General features: G+C 42.0%; 1 protein-coding gene across 1 annotated transcript in view; it reads right to left on the minus strand.

Annotated features, from left to right (window-relative positions):
- Window positions 1–14,605: 14,605 nt before the first annotated feature.
- The window catches only part of igdcc3 (immunoglobulin superfamily, DCC subclass, member 3), a 103,894-nt gene continuing 101,578 nt past the window's right edge, over window positions 14,606–16,921 (minus strand). The window contains exons 13-14 of the mRNA XM_052040276.1: window positions 16,196–16,406; window positions 14,606–14,812 (exon numbers count right to left, since the gene is read on the minus strand). Of these exons, the coding sequence (XP_051896236.1) occupies window positions 14,606–14,812; window positions 16,196–16,406 (418 nt within the window). The remainder of the gene's footprint in view (window positions 14,813–16,195; window positions 16,407–16,921) is intronic.

Here is a 16,921-nt window from a genome sequence, read left to right on the forward strand (position 1 = left end):
TCCTGACTTTGCTGCCATGGTAACCCTGTTTTCAAGAGAGACGATGCAAATGAATAAGATGAAAGGAGCCGATTTGACTTTTAGCCCCATTCTCTCTTCTACCCTCCCCCCAATTCCCTTTGAAGTTCCCAAAGCCCACCCTGGAGAGTCAGGAGACAGCTGCCCACCTATTGGGGCATTCCCTGTGATAAAGCACCTGAACCAACTCAGCAGGGGGGTGAAAGTTCAAATGAAACTCAAGACGGTTGAGGTCAAAATGCTATGTGTGATTCAGGGCCCTTCTATAGTTTCTTGGTAACGTTTGTTGCTCCACCCGTCTCTGATACCTGAGACTCTCTGAAAGAATGTCCTTTAAGTTCAGGATAGTAATTTTCTACAGCCATTCCATGGTTCATATACAGCATGAAACTACTCCAGTTAGTTCCAAACTCCATGCCTCTTTCATAATATTAATGTTGGTTTTGATATCAAAATCTGAGCAGCATCAGACAGTACAAGACTGCTTTAAAGTTCAAAGTTAACCACAAAAAGTAAGAAGGCGCAGGGGATTCAGATTCCAGTAACTTTATAATTGTGTCTCTTTAATTGACGGAGTTTGATAATGATGGGAGAGTGTTTAATGCTATAAGAGTGACAGTCCAATCATATTGTGGGCTGATAATACCTAGAAGTGTCTTATAAATGACAAGAGCCTCATAATAGTGTGGGAGTCTGAAACAACATCAGTTAATAGAAATAGAAGTAAGATGTGATGCATTAACAGCCAACTGAATCAATAAGAAACCATTTTAACGATCAAGAAGGCAAACCTATAACCCCACCTCCTACCAACTTTCTTTCTGCAGTTCTCCAGCCAATATTTAAACTCGTGCAAAGTGCTGCAAATCGAACAATTTGAAAGCCTAGGAATTTGATCCCATCAGATGTTTTTCAATGTAAAATCAACAAGTAAGTGTTCAAACGGCAGCTGCGATTTCTTTTTTTTGGCACATTTGATGCTGCCTCATTAATGGGGTTCTTCCACCTTTGCCCATGATGAATGTTCTCTGATGACATCATTGCATGCAGAATATTATCTGGGAAACCGAATTGCATTATCCCAGGAGCATCTGAAGGTTGGTGATCATCCTGGAACAAACATGTTTTATTAATACCACACTGGACGGGATTTCCATGCAAGGTAAGTCCATCAACCTTGCACAGAAAGACCTTTCTTCCCAAGCAACACCCTGCCCCCCAACACTTTTGCTGCAGAACCTCGAACTGCAACTCCCAATTCCATTCGGAGCCTTGGAAAACCTGCTGCTGCGAAAATGTTGGCCATGGGAGACGTCCAGGTTAGATGTTCCGTCTCTGGAGCCTCTGTGGCAGTGTCCTCTTCCCTATCAGCCAGTCTTTGATCCTAACCCCAGGTCCCCAATCCACCCAAGTGCCAACCATGCTGACAGTGATTGCCTCCAGTAAGGGAAGCTGCCAGCAGTGTCACTACTGAGGTACTTGTGGAACAGTTGTTAAATGTTGGAATAAATGCTGTAGTACAATCTGAACCTTGGAAGGTGTTTGAATGGCCTGCAGTCATTTCCAATATTCTCTGGTCAGCTTGCCCAACATCAGCAACATGTCACTTTAAATAGTGAGAAAAGCAACACTCTCGTACGTGTCCTAGTTCGACTGAAATTGTTCCACACCAGTTGTGATGTGGAGCCTTCTGCTCTAGGTTATGTCAGTAGTGCAGACATGCAGATTGTGTGAAAGTTTCATTTGATGCAAATCTGACATGGGGAAAACATCTGGTAAGCTATTACAAATGGACTATGGAAGTGCCCACTCTGGTTTTGTGCCTGACAATGTTAAACACAGTGGTAAAGCTGAAATTGAACAGCACTGCCAAAAGTGCAATCCAAATTCTAGGCTTTGTCTTTTATCACAAACGGCCCCCTCCTTCAATGACTATTATGCTCCCCATTAAATTGCTAACAGCTATTTATTGCAGATGAATTTATGTTGTCCTTCCCTCTTAATGGTTTCTGATTCTCCAATTTGTCTCATGATGGCTTCAATCTCTCTGCAGTGAGATTCAATGGAGTGAGTGAGGATCCATGTGTATTGGACGTGATGAGTGTATAATAGTGCAGGTGAGGATAAAGAGGAGTGCTTATTTCTAGCTGACCACACCTATGCCTGGAAAGTGAGCCTGGATGAGCACAGGGAGAGCACTTGAGTACCTGGCCAAAACTGAAGGCAAGTAAAATCTACTTCATCCTTTGAAAAGTGGTTTCTTGTTACTTCTAATTTCTGCTCTCCTCTTCTGACAGTAGTTTGAGATCCCTATTGCTTTTAACCAATATCACAGAAAATGTTAGGTCACAGTTTCAGTCAGGATTTTCTTTCAAAAGTCTGTTATTAATTTATAAAATGATATCCTCTAGTTCTCCTTTCCTTAATCAATAATGGACAGCTACACCATTTAATATCATGCATTGCTCAATGAATTCCTTACTTAATCATCTTTTTCTTTCCAGGAGAGCCAACAAAAAGAACCAGAAACAGCAGGCCATTTGGCCCCACACATATGCTCCACCATTCAATGACATCATGGCTGATCTTTTACCTCAGTGCCAGTTTCCTGCAATAATCCCAGTTCACTTGATTTCTTTAACATCCAAAAATCTATTGTTCTATGTCCTGGATATGATCCCCCACTGAGCCCCCACACTCTCCTGGGCAGAAAATTACAAAGATTTACTACCTCTGGGTTAAGAAATTTCTCCTCATTTAAGTCCTGCATGCCTGACTCCTTATTTTGAGTCTGTGACCTCTGGCCCTAGTCACTCCAGCTAGCGGACATCATTCCTGTACAAACTGCCAAACTATGTAAGAAATTTGTATATTTCAATGAGATACCTCTCTTCTGAAGGGTACAGGCACAGTCTGCTCAATCTCATGACAATCACTCTCATCCCAGGGATCAATCTGGTGAATCTTAGAGAAACCAAACTTCCATACAATATCCCAAGTGCAGTCTCACCAGGGTGCTGTTCCATTTCCAAAAAAACATCTTTACTCTTGTACCCAAATCCTCTTGCAATATGGTCAACATATCTTTTGCTTTTCTTATTGCTTACTGTATCCACACTGGCTAAAGTTGACTGGGCGGGCATCCTAGCAGAATTGTCAGTGGAATAGCAATGGCAGGTATTCTTGGGAATAATGCACAAGGTGCAGGGTCAGTTTATTCCCCAGAGAAGGAAAGACTCAAAGAGGGGAAAGGGGCCACCGTGGCTGACAAAGGAAGTCAGAGATAGCATTGTGTTAAAAAGGAAGAAGTATGGCAGAGCCAAGCTGAGTGGGAAGATAGAAGATTGGGAAATTTTTAAGGTGCAGCAGAATTTAACTAAAAAGGTAATTCGGGAAGAAAAAATGAGGTACGAAGGCAAGCTAGCCAGGAATATTAAGGAGGATAGCAAAAGCTTTTTTAGGTATGTGAAGGGAAAGAAGTTAGTTAGGAACAATGTTGGGCCCTTGAAGACCGAATCGGGTGAAATTATTACGGGAAACAGGGAGATGGCAGTCGAATTTAATAAGTACTTTGGATCTGTCTTCACAGGGGAAGACGTAAGAAATCTCCTAGAGGTAAGGATGGACAAAAGGCAGAGGGTGACAGAGGAACTGAAGTGGATTGACATTAGGAAAGAAATGGTGATGGGTAGACTAATGGGGCTGAAGACTGACAAATCCCCAGGTCCAGATGGTCTGCATCCCAGGGTACTAAAGGAGGTGGCTCTAGAAATTGTGGATGTATTGGTGATCATTTTCCGATGTTCCTTAGATTCGGGGTCAGTTCCTGAGGATTGGAGAATGGCTAATGTTATCCGACTTTTTAAGAAAGGAGGGAGGGAGAAAACGGGGAACTATCGTCCAGTTAGCCTATCATCTGTGGTGGGGAAGATGCTATAGTCCATTATTAAGGATAAAATAGCGGCATATTTGGATAGCAATGATAGGATTGGGTCCAGTCAACATGGATTTACCAAGGGCAAATCATGCTTGACTAATCTACTGGAGTTTTTTGAGGATGTAACCAGGAAAATAGACGAGGGAGATTCAGTGGATGTTGTATACCTCGACTTTCAGAAGGCATTTGATAAAGTGCTGCACAGGATATTGGTTGGTAAAATTAGGGCTCATGGAATTGGGGGGGCGGGTATTAACATGGATAGAAAACTGGTTGGCGGATAGGAAACAAAGGGTAGGGGTGAATGGATGTTTCTCAGAATGGCAGGCCGTGACTAGTGGGGTGGCACAGGGCTCGGTGCTGGGACCGCAGCTGTTTACGGTCTATGTTGATGATTTAGATGAAGGCATTGGGAATAACATTAGCAAGTTTGCTGATGATACAAAGTTGGGTGGCAGTGCGACGTGTAGAGGAAGTTAGGAGAATTCAAGGTGATTTGGATAGGTTGGGTAAGTGGGCAGATACTTGGCAGATGAAGTTTAATGTGGATAAGTGTGAGGTTATCCACTTTGGGAGCAGGAACAGGAAGGCGGATTATTATCTGAATGGTGTGGAGTTAGGTAAGGGGGAAATACAAAGGGATCTAGGAGTCCTTGTTCATCAGTCACTGAAAGGGAATGAGCAAGTGCAGCAGGCAGTGATGAAGGCTAATGGAATGTTGGCCTGTATTACAAGGGGAATTGAGTACAAAAGCAAAGAGATTCTTTTGCATTTGTACAGGGCCCTGGTGAGACCACTCTTGGAGTATTGTGTACAGTTTTGGTCTCCAGGGTTAAGGAAGGATATCCTGGCTATAGAGGGCGTGCGGCGTAGGTTTACGAGGTTAATTTTGGGGATGTCGGGACTGTCTTATGCTGAGAGGTTGGAGAGACTGGGATTGTACACGCTGGAACTGAGAAGATTGAGAGGGGATCTGATTGAAACACACAGGATTATTAAGGGATTGGACAAGATAGAGACAGGAAATATGTTCCAGATGTTGGGGAAGTCCAGGACCAGGGGGCATGATTTAAGAATAAGGGCTAGGCCATTTAGGACAGAGGTGAGGAAAAACTTCTTCTCCCAGAGGGTTGTGAATTTGTGGAATGCACTGCCTCAGAGGGCAGTGGAGGCCAATTCTCTGGGCACTTTCAAGAAGGAGCTAGCTAGGTTTCTTATAGATAGGGGAATCAAGGGATATGGGGACAAGGCAGGAACAGGATATTGATTGTTGAGGATCAGCCATGATCTCAAAATGGCGGTGCAGACTCGAAGGGCCGAATGGTCTACTTCTGCTCCTATTGTCTATTGCCTATTGTCTATTAAATTGTAGTGATTCATATACAAGGAAATTCAATTCCATTTCACCATTGAAAAAAAATCTTGATTAGTTTTTTCAAAGTATATGTTCTCACATTTTTCCATCTGCCATGTCCTCTCACATTCACTATATCCCTTTTAAACCTGTCTGCATGCTCACGGCTCACACTGCCACCCAGCTTTGAACTGTCAGTGAACCCGGTCCCCTCAGCCAAGTCCTTAATATAGATGACAACCAGCTGAGGCTCCAACACCGATCCCAACAGCATCCCACAAGTTACAGCTTCCTAACCCAAGAATTTATTCCTACTCTCTGCTTCCTGTTAACCAATCTTCAGTCCATATCACAATCCCCATGCATTCTTCATTTTAATGACCTGTTGTGTGGGACCTAAATAGAGGCCATCTGGTAATCCAAATGCACCACATCTACTGGTTTCCCCTCATCTATTCTGTGAGTTGCCACCTCAAAAAACACCAACAGATATGCTTTTCATAATGGTGTATAAAATCATGAGAGGCATGGACAGGGTGAATGCGCATAATCTTTTTCCCAGGGTTGGGGAATCAATAACTAGAGGACGATGGTTTAGGGTGAGAGGGGAGAGATTTAATAGGAACCTGAGGGGCAACTTTTTCACCCAGAGGCTGGTCCTTATGTAGAATGAGCTGCCACAGGAAGTGGTTGAGGCAGGTACATGAACAACATTTGTAAAGAACTTGGACAGATACATGGATAGGAAAGGTTTAGAGGGATATGGGCCCATGGGACTAGCTTAGTTGGGAATATTGGTCAGCATGGACCAGTTGGACCAAAGGTCCTGTTTCTGTGCTCTGTGACTCTAAATCCTGCTCATTTTCATTATTTTCTAGTAACCATCTTTTCCTTTCCGTCATGATAGATTCTAGGATTTTCCCAGGTGGTGATGTCAGGCTAACAGTTGGGTAGTTCCCTGTTTTCTCTCTCCTTCCTTTCTTAGGTACTGGGGTTTCATTTGTTGCACTCCAAACGATGGGAGCTGTTGTAGAAGTTATGGAATTGCTGTAGAATCGAGGCCTGTCCTCTCCTTTGAAATTATATCAATCCTTTTGCTCTCAGCTGCATCCATTGCAGTGAACGTTTTCATGCTGTGAGTAGAGCTAAATACAGCCCTCAACATATAACCAATGAGGAAGTGCCACTATCCTGACCTACATTTAGTAAGTAGTCCCTCGATCACTGCCTTTAAATTCCCATCCTGTATTCAAACACCTCCATTTGTCTTAGAGTCATAGAGTCATACAGCATGGAAACAGGCCTTTCGACCCAACTTGTCCATGCTGACTGTGTTGCCCAGAAAGCTAGTTCCATCTGCCTGTGTTTGGCCCCTAGCCCTCTAAACCTCTCCTATCCATGTACTTATCTAGATGGCTTTTAAATGTGCCCACCTGAACCACTACTTCTGGAGCTCATTCCAAATATGCACCACCCTTTGCGTGAAGAAGCTGCCCCTGGTGTCCCCTTTAAATCTCTCACCTCTGATCTTAAACCTATGCACTCTTGTTTTTAGCACCCCCTCCCTGGGAAAAATACTGTACTTTCACCCTGTCTTTTCCCCTCATGATCTTACATACCTCTATCAGGGCACCCCTTAATCTCAGGGAATAAAGCCCTAGTCTGTCCAGGGAATAAGGTCTTGTCATCTCATTATCTATTCAAGCTCCTCCAGCAGCACATCTGGCTGAGGTCTTTCAGATACAAGTGTAACACATTCTAATTTTAATTTTAATTTTAAATCCTCCACCATGGGCAAATGTAACATCTGCTGTCAATGTTCTATGTAAGCTCCTACACTCTGGAATTCCATCCCTAAGCTCTTCCTTCTATCAATTGGCCCATAAAACATGTGTCTTTGACCAATATTTACTTACCTATCTTAACATCAATATGATCCTCGGTTTTTGATAACTATTAATGAGAAGCTGTGGGACATTTTACTTCACTGAACTATGGGAGTGTTGGCTACTTGGGCCCTCTGGCCTCTACTATCACTCAGGGCTGATCTCTAACCTTATTTTTTCCCCCAGCTCCTTTGCTACCTTTGACAGATTTTTATTAACCATTCTCAGATTTAAACTGAATAATTAATATTTGTGGTAGAGAGCTCCAAATTTCTACCACTACCAGCTTGTAGAAATATTTTCCAATTTTGTTTCAGAAAAGCGTGGCTCTAAATTTCACCCCTAGCCCTGGATTCCCCAACCACAGTGAATAGTTCCTCTTTGTCCATCCCTTAGTTCTCTCTAATATCCTAATATTTTAAAACTGTCAATCAAATCATGGGATAGCCTTCCATATTGCAGAGAATACAATCTCAGTTTGTCTAATGTCTCCTCAAATGAGTCCAAGTAAACTGGCAATGTAAATTGGATCTTTGTAACCTTAAAAAGGTGTGGTACACTGAACTTTTCTGAGCTCTTCATGTATGGTCCAGTTGGGCCTGTGTGAAGTATAGTGCAGCTTCCAGTCCTTGTTCTCCAGTCCTCTAGCAATAAAGGCCAGTGTTCCATTAACTTTTTATCACAGGCCATCTGTGTATACAGACTCCCAAATCTCTCTGAACCACCACTGCTCTTATCACTATGTTAAAAAGCTAAACAAATGTAAGTTGTTGTTATACATAGAGAAACTGAAAAAGCTCCCCAGTGGATCAGGATCTGAGGGTTGACGAGAGACTTTCACATACACACACACAGACTAAGTCTGCTGGAGCATTTTTGTATAGAACAATCGTTCAGTACTTTAACTGTAAGAGTATGATTGTTTGACAGTTGTAGGCCAATGTTCAACTTAAGAAAATATAAGCTACTGTTAAACTGGAATGGTAGGCAGAGATGGTACCAATATGAATGCCTTTCAAAGACGTTAAATGATTCTGAACACAGCTCTCTGTAGTTTACATGTGCCATCTCAACACCCTTCACCCACTTTCATAGAACATAGAACACTATAGCACAGTACAGGCCCTTCGGCCTACAATGTTGTGCCGACATTTTATCCTGCTCTAAGATCTAGCTAACCCTTCCCTCCCACATAGCCCGCTATTTTTCTATCACTTATATGTCTATCTAAGAGTCTCTTAAATGCTACTAATGTATCTGCCCCCACAACCTCTGCCAGCAGTGCGTTCCAGCACCCACCACTCTCTGTGTAAAAAAACTTACCCCGACATCCCCCTTATACCTTCCTCCAGTCACCTTAAAATTACGTCCCCTCGTGTTAGCCATTGTCGCCATTTTCATGCAGTATTAACACGAGCATAAGTCCAATCTTACAAAGTCACAAACAGCAATTAAGAATTGGTCAACTAACACTATTTTATTTTTTCATAATTATAGTTTCACACACTAAACAATTTGAACTACAAAAACAGGATCTGTTATTGTACAAAGTCAACAATCATATGATCAGTGGGAATATGAACATTCACACAAGGAACAATGTAAATAGGAGAGGAAAGTGCTTTGAACTTGCGTGGTGAAGGACCACAATACTTTAGTCCAACACCTACACGGGATTTCATGTTGTTAACGTTATGCAGCTGAAATCTCGTGTTCACAAAGCCCGTGGATGAGATTTTGACAGCAGGAGACAATTTTATTTAAAAGCTACATATGCCTTTTTATTTCACTCTGGATAACTGTTTACAGTCCAGTGTCATAAGTCAGCAGCCTAGCTCCTTACAATGGTTACATGGTTTTCTCTTTGTTTCTATAATATATATATATAAAACAAATGGAACATTACACCAGCATCATTTTGTGGGAACAGCTACATCTTCTCTGGAAAGTTAATAGCACTCTGTTGAAGATAACCTTGAGCACATTGGGATACCTTGGGTATTAAATCCATTACCAGCTTAGTCAATGGCATAGTACCCCTCCCTTTAATAAACCAACATCAGCGCAACATAAACCCACTCCTCTTGATGGGAACAAAATTTTTCCTCTACTACCCACACCTCCCCATCACTTCAGCTGCAGGGTCTGTAACACCCTCCAATCAATCAACAGCAGGACATTTGGGAATCCTTAGAAAAAAAATCAACAAATCAAATACTGGTGAAACTGGAAGTTGATCAAAAGTTGAAGCACTTAAGCCCATGATCCTCATAAGGAAAGGGTCTCCATTGAATGACGGAGAGACCAAATACATAGCATTACTGATTAAGAGGCTATTTCCCTATGGTAGCATTTCCATTATAAGCACTACCTACATATCTTTGAATCAGTGAAAAACAAAAAAAAGCTGCAGATGCTGGAAATCTGAAATAAGACAGAAAATTCTGAGAATACTCAACAGATCAGGCAGTGTCTATGGAGGGAAAAACAGAATTAACATCTCAGATCAATGACCTTTGATCAGAAGATTATCAACCAGAAAAGTTAATTCTGTTTCACAGGTGCACTCCCACCTGCTGAGTATCTCCAGTTTTTATTTGAGGAACTGAATCCTCAAGATTAACAAGCATTTCCACTCAACCTTAAAAAAAACATTGGTGGCAATTTTTGCCCAACCAGCCAGTTTAAATGAGCTACTCATTCTACACCCTGCCAGTTATCTCGCACAAGCCAATTCTGCATCATTCCTTCTGGGTGGTGTAGGTAAAAATTGTCCCCACTGTATTCTTGTGTTTACTTTCTACGTGCAGTGTTATACAGCACCTAAGTAAAATAATCAAACTCCAGGTACCTGTTGGACACAAACACTGCTTGTGTACCTTCATGACAGGAATCATAGAAATGCATGTCACAAAAGGCCATTCATCCCAATATGTCCACACCGGCACAAGTAAATGAAGAGCAAAGTAGCAATAAATAGACTAGGAAGAATTAGTCCTAGAGTTTCTCCATGGAAAATACAACTGTTGTGTGGACCTGCATTAAATCAATAAAGACCCGTTTTACTAAGTTTTTGTAACAGTATTATCCACATGGTTATCTTAAATATATATCAGACCCTAACAATATGTAGACATTTGTGTTTTAAAAATTATAATATATTAACTAATAAATCTAAATCTAAATATGCTCAAAAACCCCAGCAAATGTGGTTATAATACTGAAAATAAGTCACCACGATAACAGAAAAGTGTGCATTTTTCCAAAAAATCTTCAGAAATTTCAGTTATCAAAATAAGCACAAAACCTTACTGTGGCTCTAACAAACAGTAATCAATGCAAAAATATCTTAAAATATAAAACATTTTTTCCCTTTATACTGAATAAGCGCAAACACTGCGATTTAACAAGAAGCCTACAGGTTACTGGTTGTGGTAACATCAGACACTCAATGCATTTGCACCACTGCTGAGTCAGTGATTCCAGTGGGCACGTTAGCCCCTTCAGAATATGGAAGCAGTTGTATCTAGGTGACACTGATTACATGATCTGCTCCTGGTACAACTTAACAGACAGCCAATCTCTTGCTTCAATGGAAATAAAATCTTTTGGGAGTATTTTGAACAACAAACGTTGTTCCTCAACTTACAATTCATTGTCCACACCCTACATCGAGTGACAAAGTTAACTTAGTTCATGCTAAGACGTGAATTCTCAGGCATCATACATGCCATCAGCTGAATGAAGCTTTCTTAAATACATTTAAATCTTGTAATATGGTTACATTTCCAAACCCTTAAACATCCCGGAGTGTGCTGTTAGAGAGTGTAAGTCCACCACCAAACAAACAGATAGAGCTTGTTTCGTCAGCAAGAGAGCAAAACAGAGACTTGCAAATAAATACTTCCAGACTAACAGTACGAAAATACCCTGTCATCGCAAAACTACTTTGCACTGAACAACAAAAGCAAATGATGATACATCCCTGAGATAGCCATAACCCCCGGTGTACTGTCAAGTAATGCGAATAGACACCAGCCCCACATCAGAATTCATCACACACTGTCTGATGCATATGGCACAGAATGCAGTATGTATAACAGTGTAAGGATGAGACCAACAATGTACCAACGCTTCCCTCACCCTGTCACATCTGTTGCTGCCTTTGATTTGTGTTAATTTTTAAAAATTTTGACCTAGTATTTGTCACGTTTTGTGGCAATAAGTACTTGCCAAATTGCTATTGGCATAACCCTCCCACCTCACAGTGAATCTGTAGGGGCCAATTTCTCAGGACATGCACTTGAGTAACAGACTCATGGATACACCCTGTAAGCACAAATATCCAGTGATCATGTCCTCCTTCCTCTCCCCTGTTTTCCGAGCTTTGATCTCAAGCTTCTGTCAATTAGAGGTTTGTATGGGTGACATTGGTGGAATATTTCCTCAGGGATCAGCATGGAGAAGCATCGGGGAAAACCTCACAACTTAGCAACACTTGAGCTTGAATCTCCCAGAACAGCCCATTCAACATTGGAAGCTTAATAAAAATATTCAATGCAACACTTAAAGGGCCAGCCTTAAAAATTTGGATGAACATCAGTATTTGACAACTTCCTTCCGGTTACACTGCAGATAGGAATTGTAGCCTAGAAATCGGACCCATTAGATTGTGCTAGGAATAATTTCTAGGGGATTTCGTACCTTTTGGGAAATTGGCCCCAGCACTTCCAAGTGTGATCTATCTTACAGCGACTGACACCCGCCTGGGATCAGTCGTGTGCCTAATGATGTCACCAGTTGCTGAGTCCACATTTCCATTACTGCTGGCAGAGGCAAGAGTTTTTGGGCAGAAACCTACAACACTGACTGTTCACTCAGTGACAGGGCAGGCACAGAACATGCAGGGAACAGCAATGAGGCAGCAGTTAAAGGGTCTGAACTGTGATATCGATGCACACTTGCACACAATATCTGCTGTGTCAGTGGTTGACATTATGAAAATGAATTTGTGGAGCTCTCTTTATTGATGACAGGTTCCTTGTTCATATCAATGCTGGCACCTTGATAAGTCAGCACTTCACAGTGTCTCATGGCCATTCACAGCAAGGGATCTGATCAAGCCAAGGTGGATATCCAGACATGGTGGAGAATCCCATATCCACCCGCCCACCTATCCCTCTGTGGCAACCTCTGCTATCTGCTGCTATACCGCAGACACCAGGGCGTGAGTCCTTCAGGTCCAACTCGCTTCTCAACATTCAGCAGGGCAGTGACCCATCAGCCGTGAGCTCTGTACAAAGCTCCCAGTGGGAAGGGCGCAGGGTCTGTTTTAGTGCCTAACTCTGGGTACAAAAGGCCCAAAAAGATTCTTGCCCAGTCACAAATTTTTTTGGAAGATCCAAATGGGTATTGGTGCTAAAAACTGCACCCCAAGGTAGGGTAAAATCCAATCTGTAGACATGATTTTCACATTAAGTGGCTCATAATAATTTTGTAAAATAAGGTGACAAGTGGAGTCCATGGATGAAAATTAAAATCTGACATTGACATGTGTCGGTGAATTGTGAGGATGCAGGGAACAAGTTCACCAGGAGGATCTGGCTAATAATACTGAGGTAGATAACTGACTGCATGCCATCTAATAAAACTGCAAGTATAAGGCTTCACAGAAACTAATCATTTCTACTTAACACTGGCAAATAGCTGCACACAAACAGTGTCGTCACAGTGACGTGGGCATTGCTAACACTCACTCAGACCACACAGATCACAGTTACCTAGACAGAGCATAGATACACAGGCATCAAAATCACCCATCAACTCTGAGGAATAATAAAACTGCAAATGTACAAAACACCAATAAGAAAGTTCTGATTCCGATTAAAACACTGCTGTTTTTCAGAGATGTCAACATGGAGGTCAACTAGACTGCCCAAGCTTGCCTTAGGGAAGAGTTTCTTGTTGTAACACTTGACTTCACATCTGTGATTTACGCTGTTCTTTTCCTCTGGAGGAACTCTGCTGACAGTCCCTCTGGCCTGGTCATCCTGTCTGAGGTTCTGCTTCAACCAGCACGGTGCAAAGTCGGCCTGCTTTGTACCCCACGTCAAACATGGCTGGTCAGCATCAATGACTCTCCTCCACACAAAAATAGGTCACGTAAAGGCTGAATGGAAGTGCGTGATGTCAGCAGTGAACTTTCTTTTCCAGGGCTTGCTGATTCTTTTGAATGTTATTGAAATCCTGGGAGGTCTGGCAGGAGTCGGGGCTGGGAATGTTGGACTCAACACTGGCTACATTGTTGTCCTTCTGTTTAGAATGTGCTCTGATCTAACTGAGGCGTACGAGGATGATGGCTGGCTCTGCTCAGCAAATTGCTGAATGGAAAGTCGGAGCCTTGTTCATTTCTCTTCAAAAGCTTGTCTTTGGTGATGTTCTTGAGCAAAGAACCATGAACAGAACAATTCTCTCACAACCATTACAATCAACAAGAATAAACACCTTTGTAATGTGAAAAATAATGCAAACACATAAGACGTGGCTATATACAGTGTAACATACAAAAAAAATGCAATGACCATTGATTCCATGCCGCATCCTGAAGAAGGCTGGAAATTTGGTTAAATCATCACATACAACAATGAAGGAAAACAGTCCCACAACACAGAATGGAGTTCTATAAAATTTGAGGTAGAATGTTTCTCTTTATATTTGGAAGTGCTTTTACTTTCTCTTTCGGGGCATATGGCAGATGAGTGAGGCCTTGAGGTAGCACTGCATCTGTACTGATCAAGTGCTATTCTACTTGCAGAAAGGAAGATACCAATCGGAACAGCTTCCTTAGAAGACATTCAATACGGTTGAGGTAGTTTATAATCAACAAACTTTTCTTTGAGTTGTTTCTCCAAGTCTTATAAGCAGCCTACATGTAGGCCTCACCAGTCATTTTGCTTGTTAAGAATCAGTTGCTGAATCCAATGAACTTGTGGCTAAGATTGGATACATGGAGAAAAGTCCATCAAATCCCTGCAATGGAGACCTGCTGTGTCCTTGCTCAGCTAAAGGTGGTGGTCACTTTACTTCAAAGCAATGGTTACACTGCAGAACAAAGGACCAACAGGCCAAAAAATTGACGAATGTTTACAAATGGTGAAAATCTGGTGTGGATAGGCCATGAAGTGTATCCTCATAAGGGTCAGAGACAAACTGCACCCATGTACCTTCATTACAACATGCCTGAGTTTTTGAGGACACAAACAGGCCTGATTTTCACCACAGAAGGGTAACAGCTGACCTGAGACTGATAGCCCTAGCATGGATACCATCAGATAGGAAATTGATAAATATTGCCATGTCAGTTTCAGCATGAACCTACAGGTAGGCTATGAGACTTGGCCTCTCAAAGTTTCACTCTGCGGTTACTGAACTATTGTCCTTTGTTACTGAAAAGCTGAGCTGTTTAACATTTAATTCAGAGCAGTCTAAAGAGCACTGCACAACAGTTTCAAAGGTAGCGTGCTGTTCCTGAGTCACAACAAACTCGTCCAGTGGGAATACAGAATTCTGGCAGATCAGACTGGGCTGTTCTTCGGAGATGGGCGAGATATTATTTGACTGTTGGATACAGAAAAATAAAAAGGGATGGGGGAAACAAGCAAAAACATAGTTATTACTTTAAAGCATAAAAATAACAGCATACAGCTGTTCTTACATTCCATTTATTGAATGAGATCTGGCATAGACTCAATGGGCCGAATTGCCTCATGCCATGAGGAAATTTGAGAATGAATATTATAATTTAATACATAAACAAATAACACTGGGAGTAAAGTAGCAGAGAATAACAACACATTAACACTTGAACAACAATATCTGCAAAAATAATTTCTCAGTACAGAAAGAAGCAAATCAGTTGTTAAGGCAGCGTATGGTATGTCGGCCTTCATTAGTCGGGGTATCGAGTTCAAGAGCCGCGAGGTAATGTTGCAGCTCTAAAAAACTCTGGTTAAACCACACTTGGAGTATTGTGTTCAGTTCTGGTCGCCTCATTATAGGAAGGATGTGGAAGCTTTAGAGAGGGTGCAGAGGAGATTCGCCAGGATGTTGCCTGGATTGGAGAGCATGTCTTATGAGGATAGATTGAGTGAGCTGGGGCTTTTCCCTTTGGAGAGAAGGGGGATGAGAGGTGACTTGATAGAGGTGTAACAGATAGTAAGAGGCATCAAGTGGACAATCAGAGACTTTTTCCCAGGGCGAAAATGGCTAACACGAGGGTGCATAATTTTAAGGTGATTGGAAGATGATATAAGGGGGGATGACAGAGGTAGGTTTTTTTTTTACACAGAGAATGGTGTGTGCTTGGAACGCACTGCCAGCAGAAGTTGTGGGGGCAGATATATTAGGGACATTTAAGAGACTCTTAGACATATGAATGATAAAGAAATGGAGGGCTATGTGGGAGGGAAGGGTTAGATAGATCTTAGAGCAAGAGAAAATGTCAGCACAACATCAGGGGAGTTGAAACACAAAGGGCGAAGGACCTGTACTGTTCTGTAACATTCTACGTTCTAACAAATTGAGTAGTAATAACAATTAGAATATCAGCCTGCAATCTTTCATTCGATAGTGATCTTTGCCTCAAGGCGGACCTTCAGCTTACAGTGTGAGAGCCATCCTGCGCAAAGAACCCAATAGAAATTGGTCCTTGGTCACTTGTGACAAACTCCATCAACAGCAGTGGCAGCACATTCTAATCAGCAGCCAGGACTTCAGAAGGTGGACATGGTGCAGAATGTTTGGCATGTATAACTGAGGGTGAATCTGTGGTGTTGGATCTCAACTTTGTTTCACTCCCCAACAAAGCTACACCAGGTGGGTACTTTTAGTGGAGAGAAAATTCAGTGCCTCATTCGTGCAAACTTTAAAACTACGTAATTTTTTTTGGACAGGTCAGCCAAATTGGATATATTTCGGTTGATCCTCACAAGCACTTCTTACCGTAATTCCCTTGTGCTGGTGGTCATTAGGAAGTGATGCAGGAAACAGTCTTTCCAGCTCGTTGATATCAGCCATCTTCCTGTTGGCTGTGAACTCTTCCCTGCCTCTACCCACTCCACCATTCAGGACAAGTCCTTGTGAATTTCTCTGGGCCCTGGATGGAGCCTGAGGGGTCGCTAGACCATCTTCATCATTTTTACACATCAGCAACCTACAAATAAAAGCCCCAAAGGACAGGATTAATTCACTTAAGGTACCATTTACTCATATCTGATGTATGCCTTCTTTACATTTCCTACACATGTTCAGTATATACACAGTAAACATGAAAGCTAGATGCAGTGGTGGGAGAAATGGAAGGGATCCTACACTAACCCCATTGTATTCTCCCCCACATTCCCTCCAACTAACACCACCACGCCTCACTAGTTACCACTGACCTAACACTGGGGGCAATTTTACCCTGGCCAGTTGGCCTATCAACCCATGTCTTTGGAATGTGAAAGCACTCTCAACCTTCTGTAATTGGTAAACATGTCATCGACATACACGAACATGCACCTGTGTACAACATCTGTATATTTAACATGACCTGCCAAGAGCAATCAAATTTAAATTCCTATATATTCCATCCTGAATATTCTGGTCATATCTGCCAAGAGCAATCAAATTTAAATTCCTATATATTCCATCCTGAATATTCTGGTCATTTCTGGTCCTTCAAGA

This window comes from Pristis pectinata, chromosome 28, assembly GCF_009764475.1.
Source record: "Pristis pectinata isolate sPriPec2 chromosome 28, sPriPec2.1.pri, whole genome shotgun sequence".
NCBI classification, from domain to species: domain Eukaryota; kingdom Metazoa; phylum Chordata; class Chondrichthyes; order Rhinopristiformes; family Pristidae; genus Pristis; species Pristis pectinata.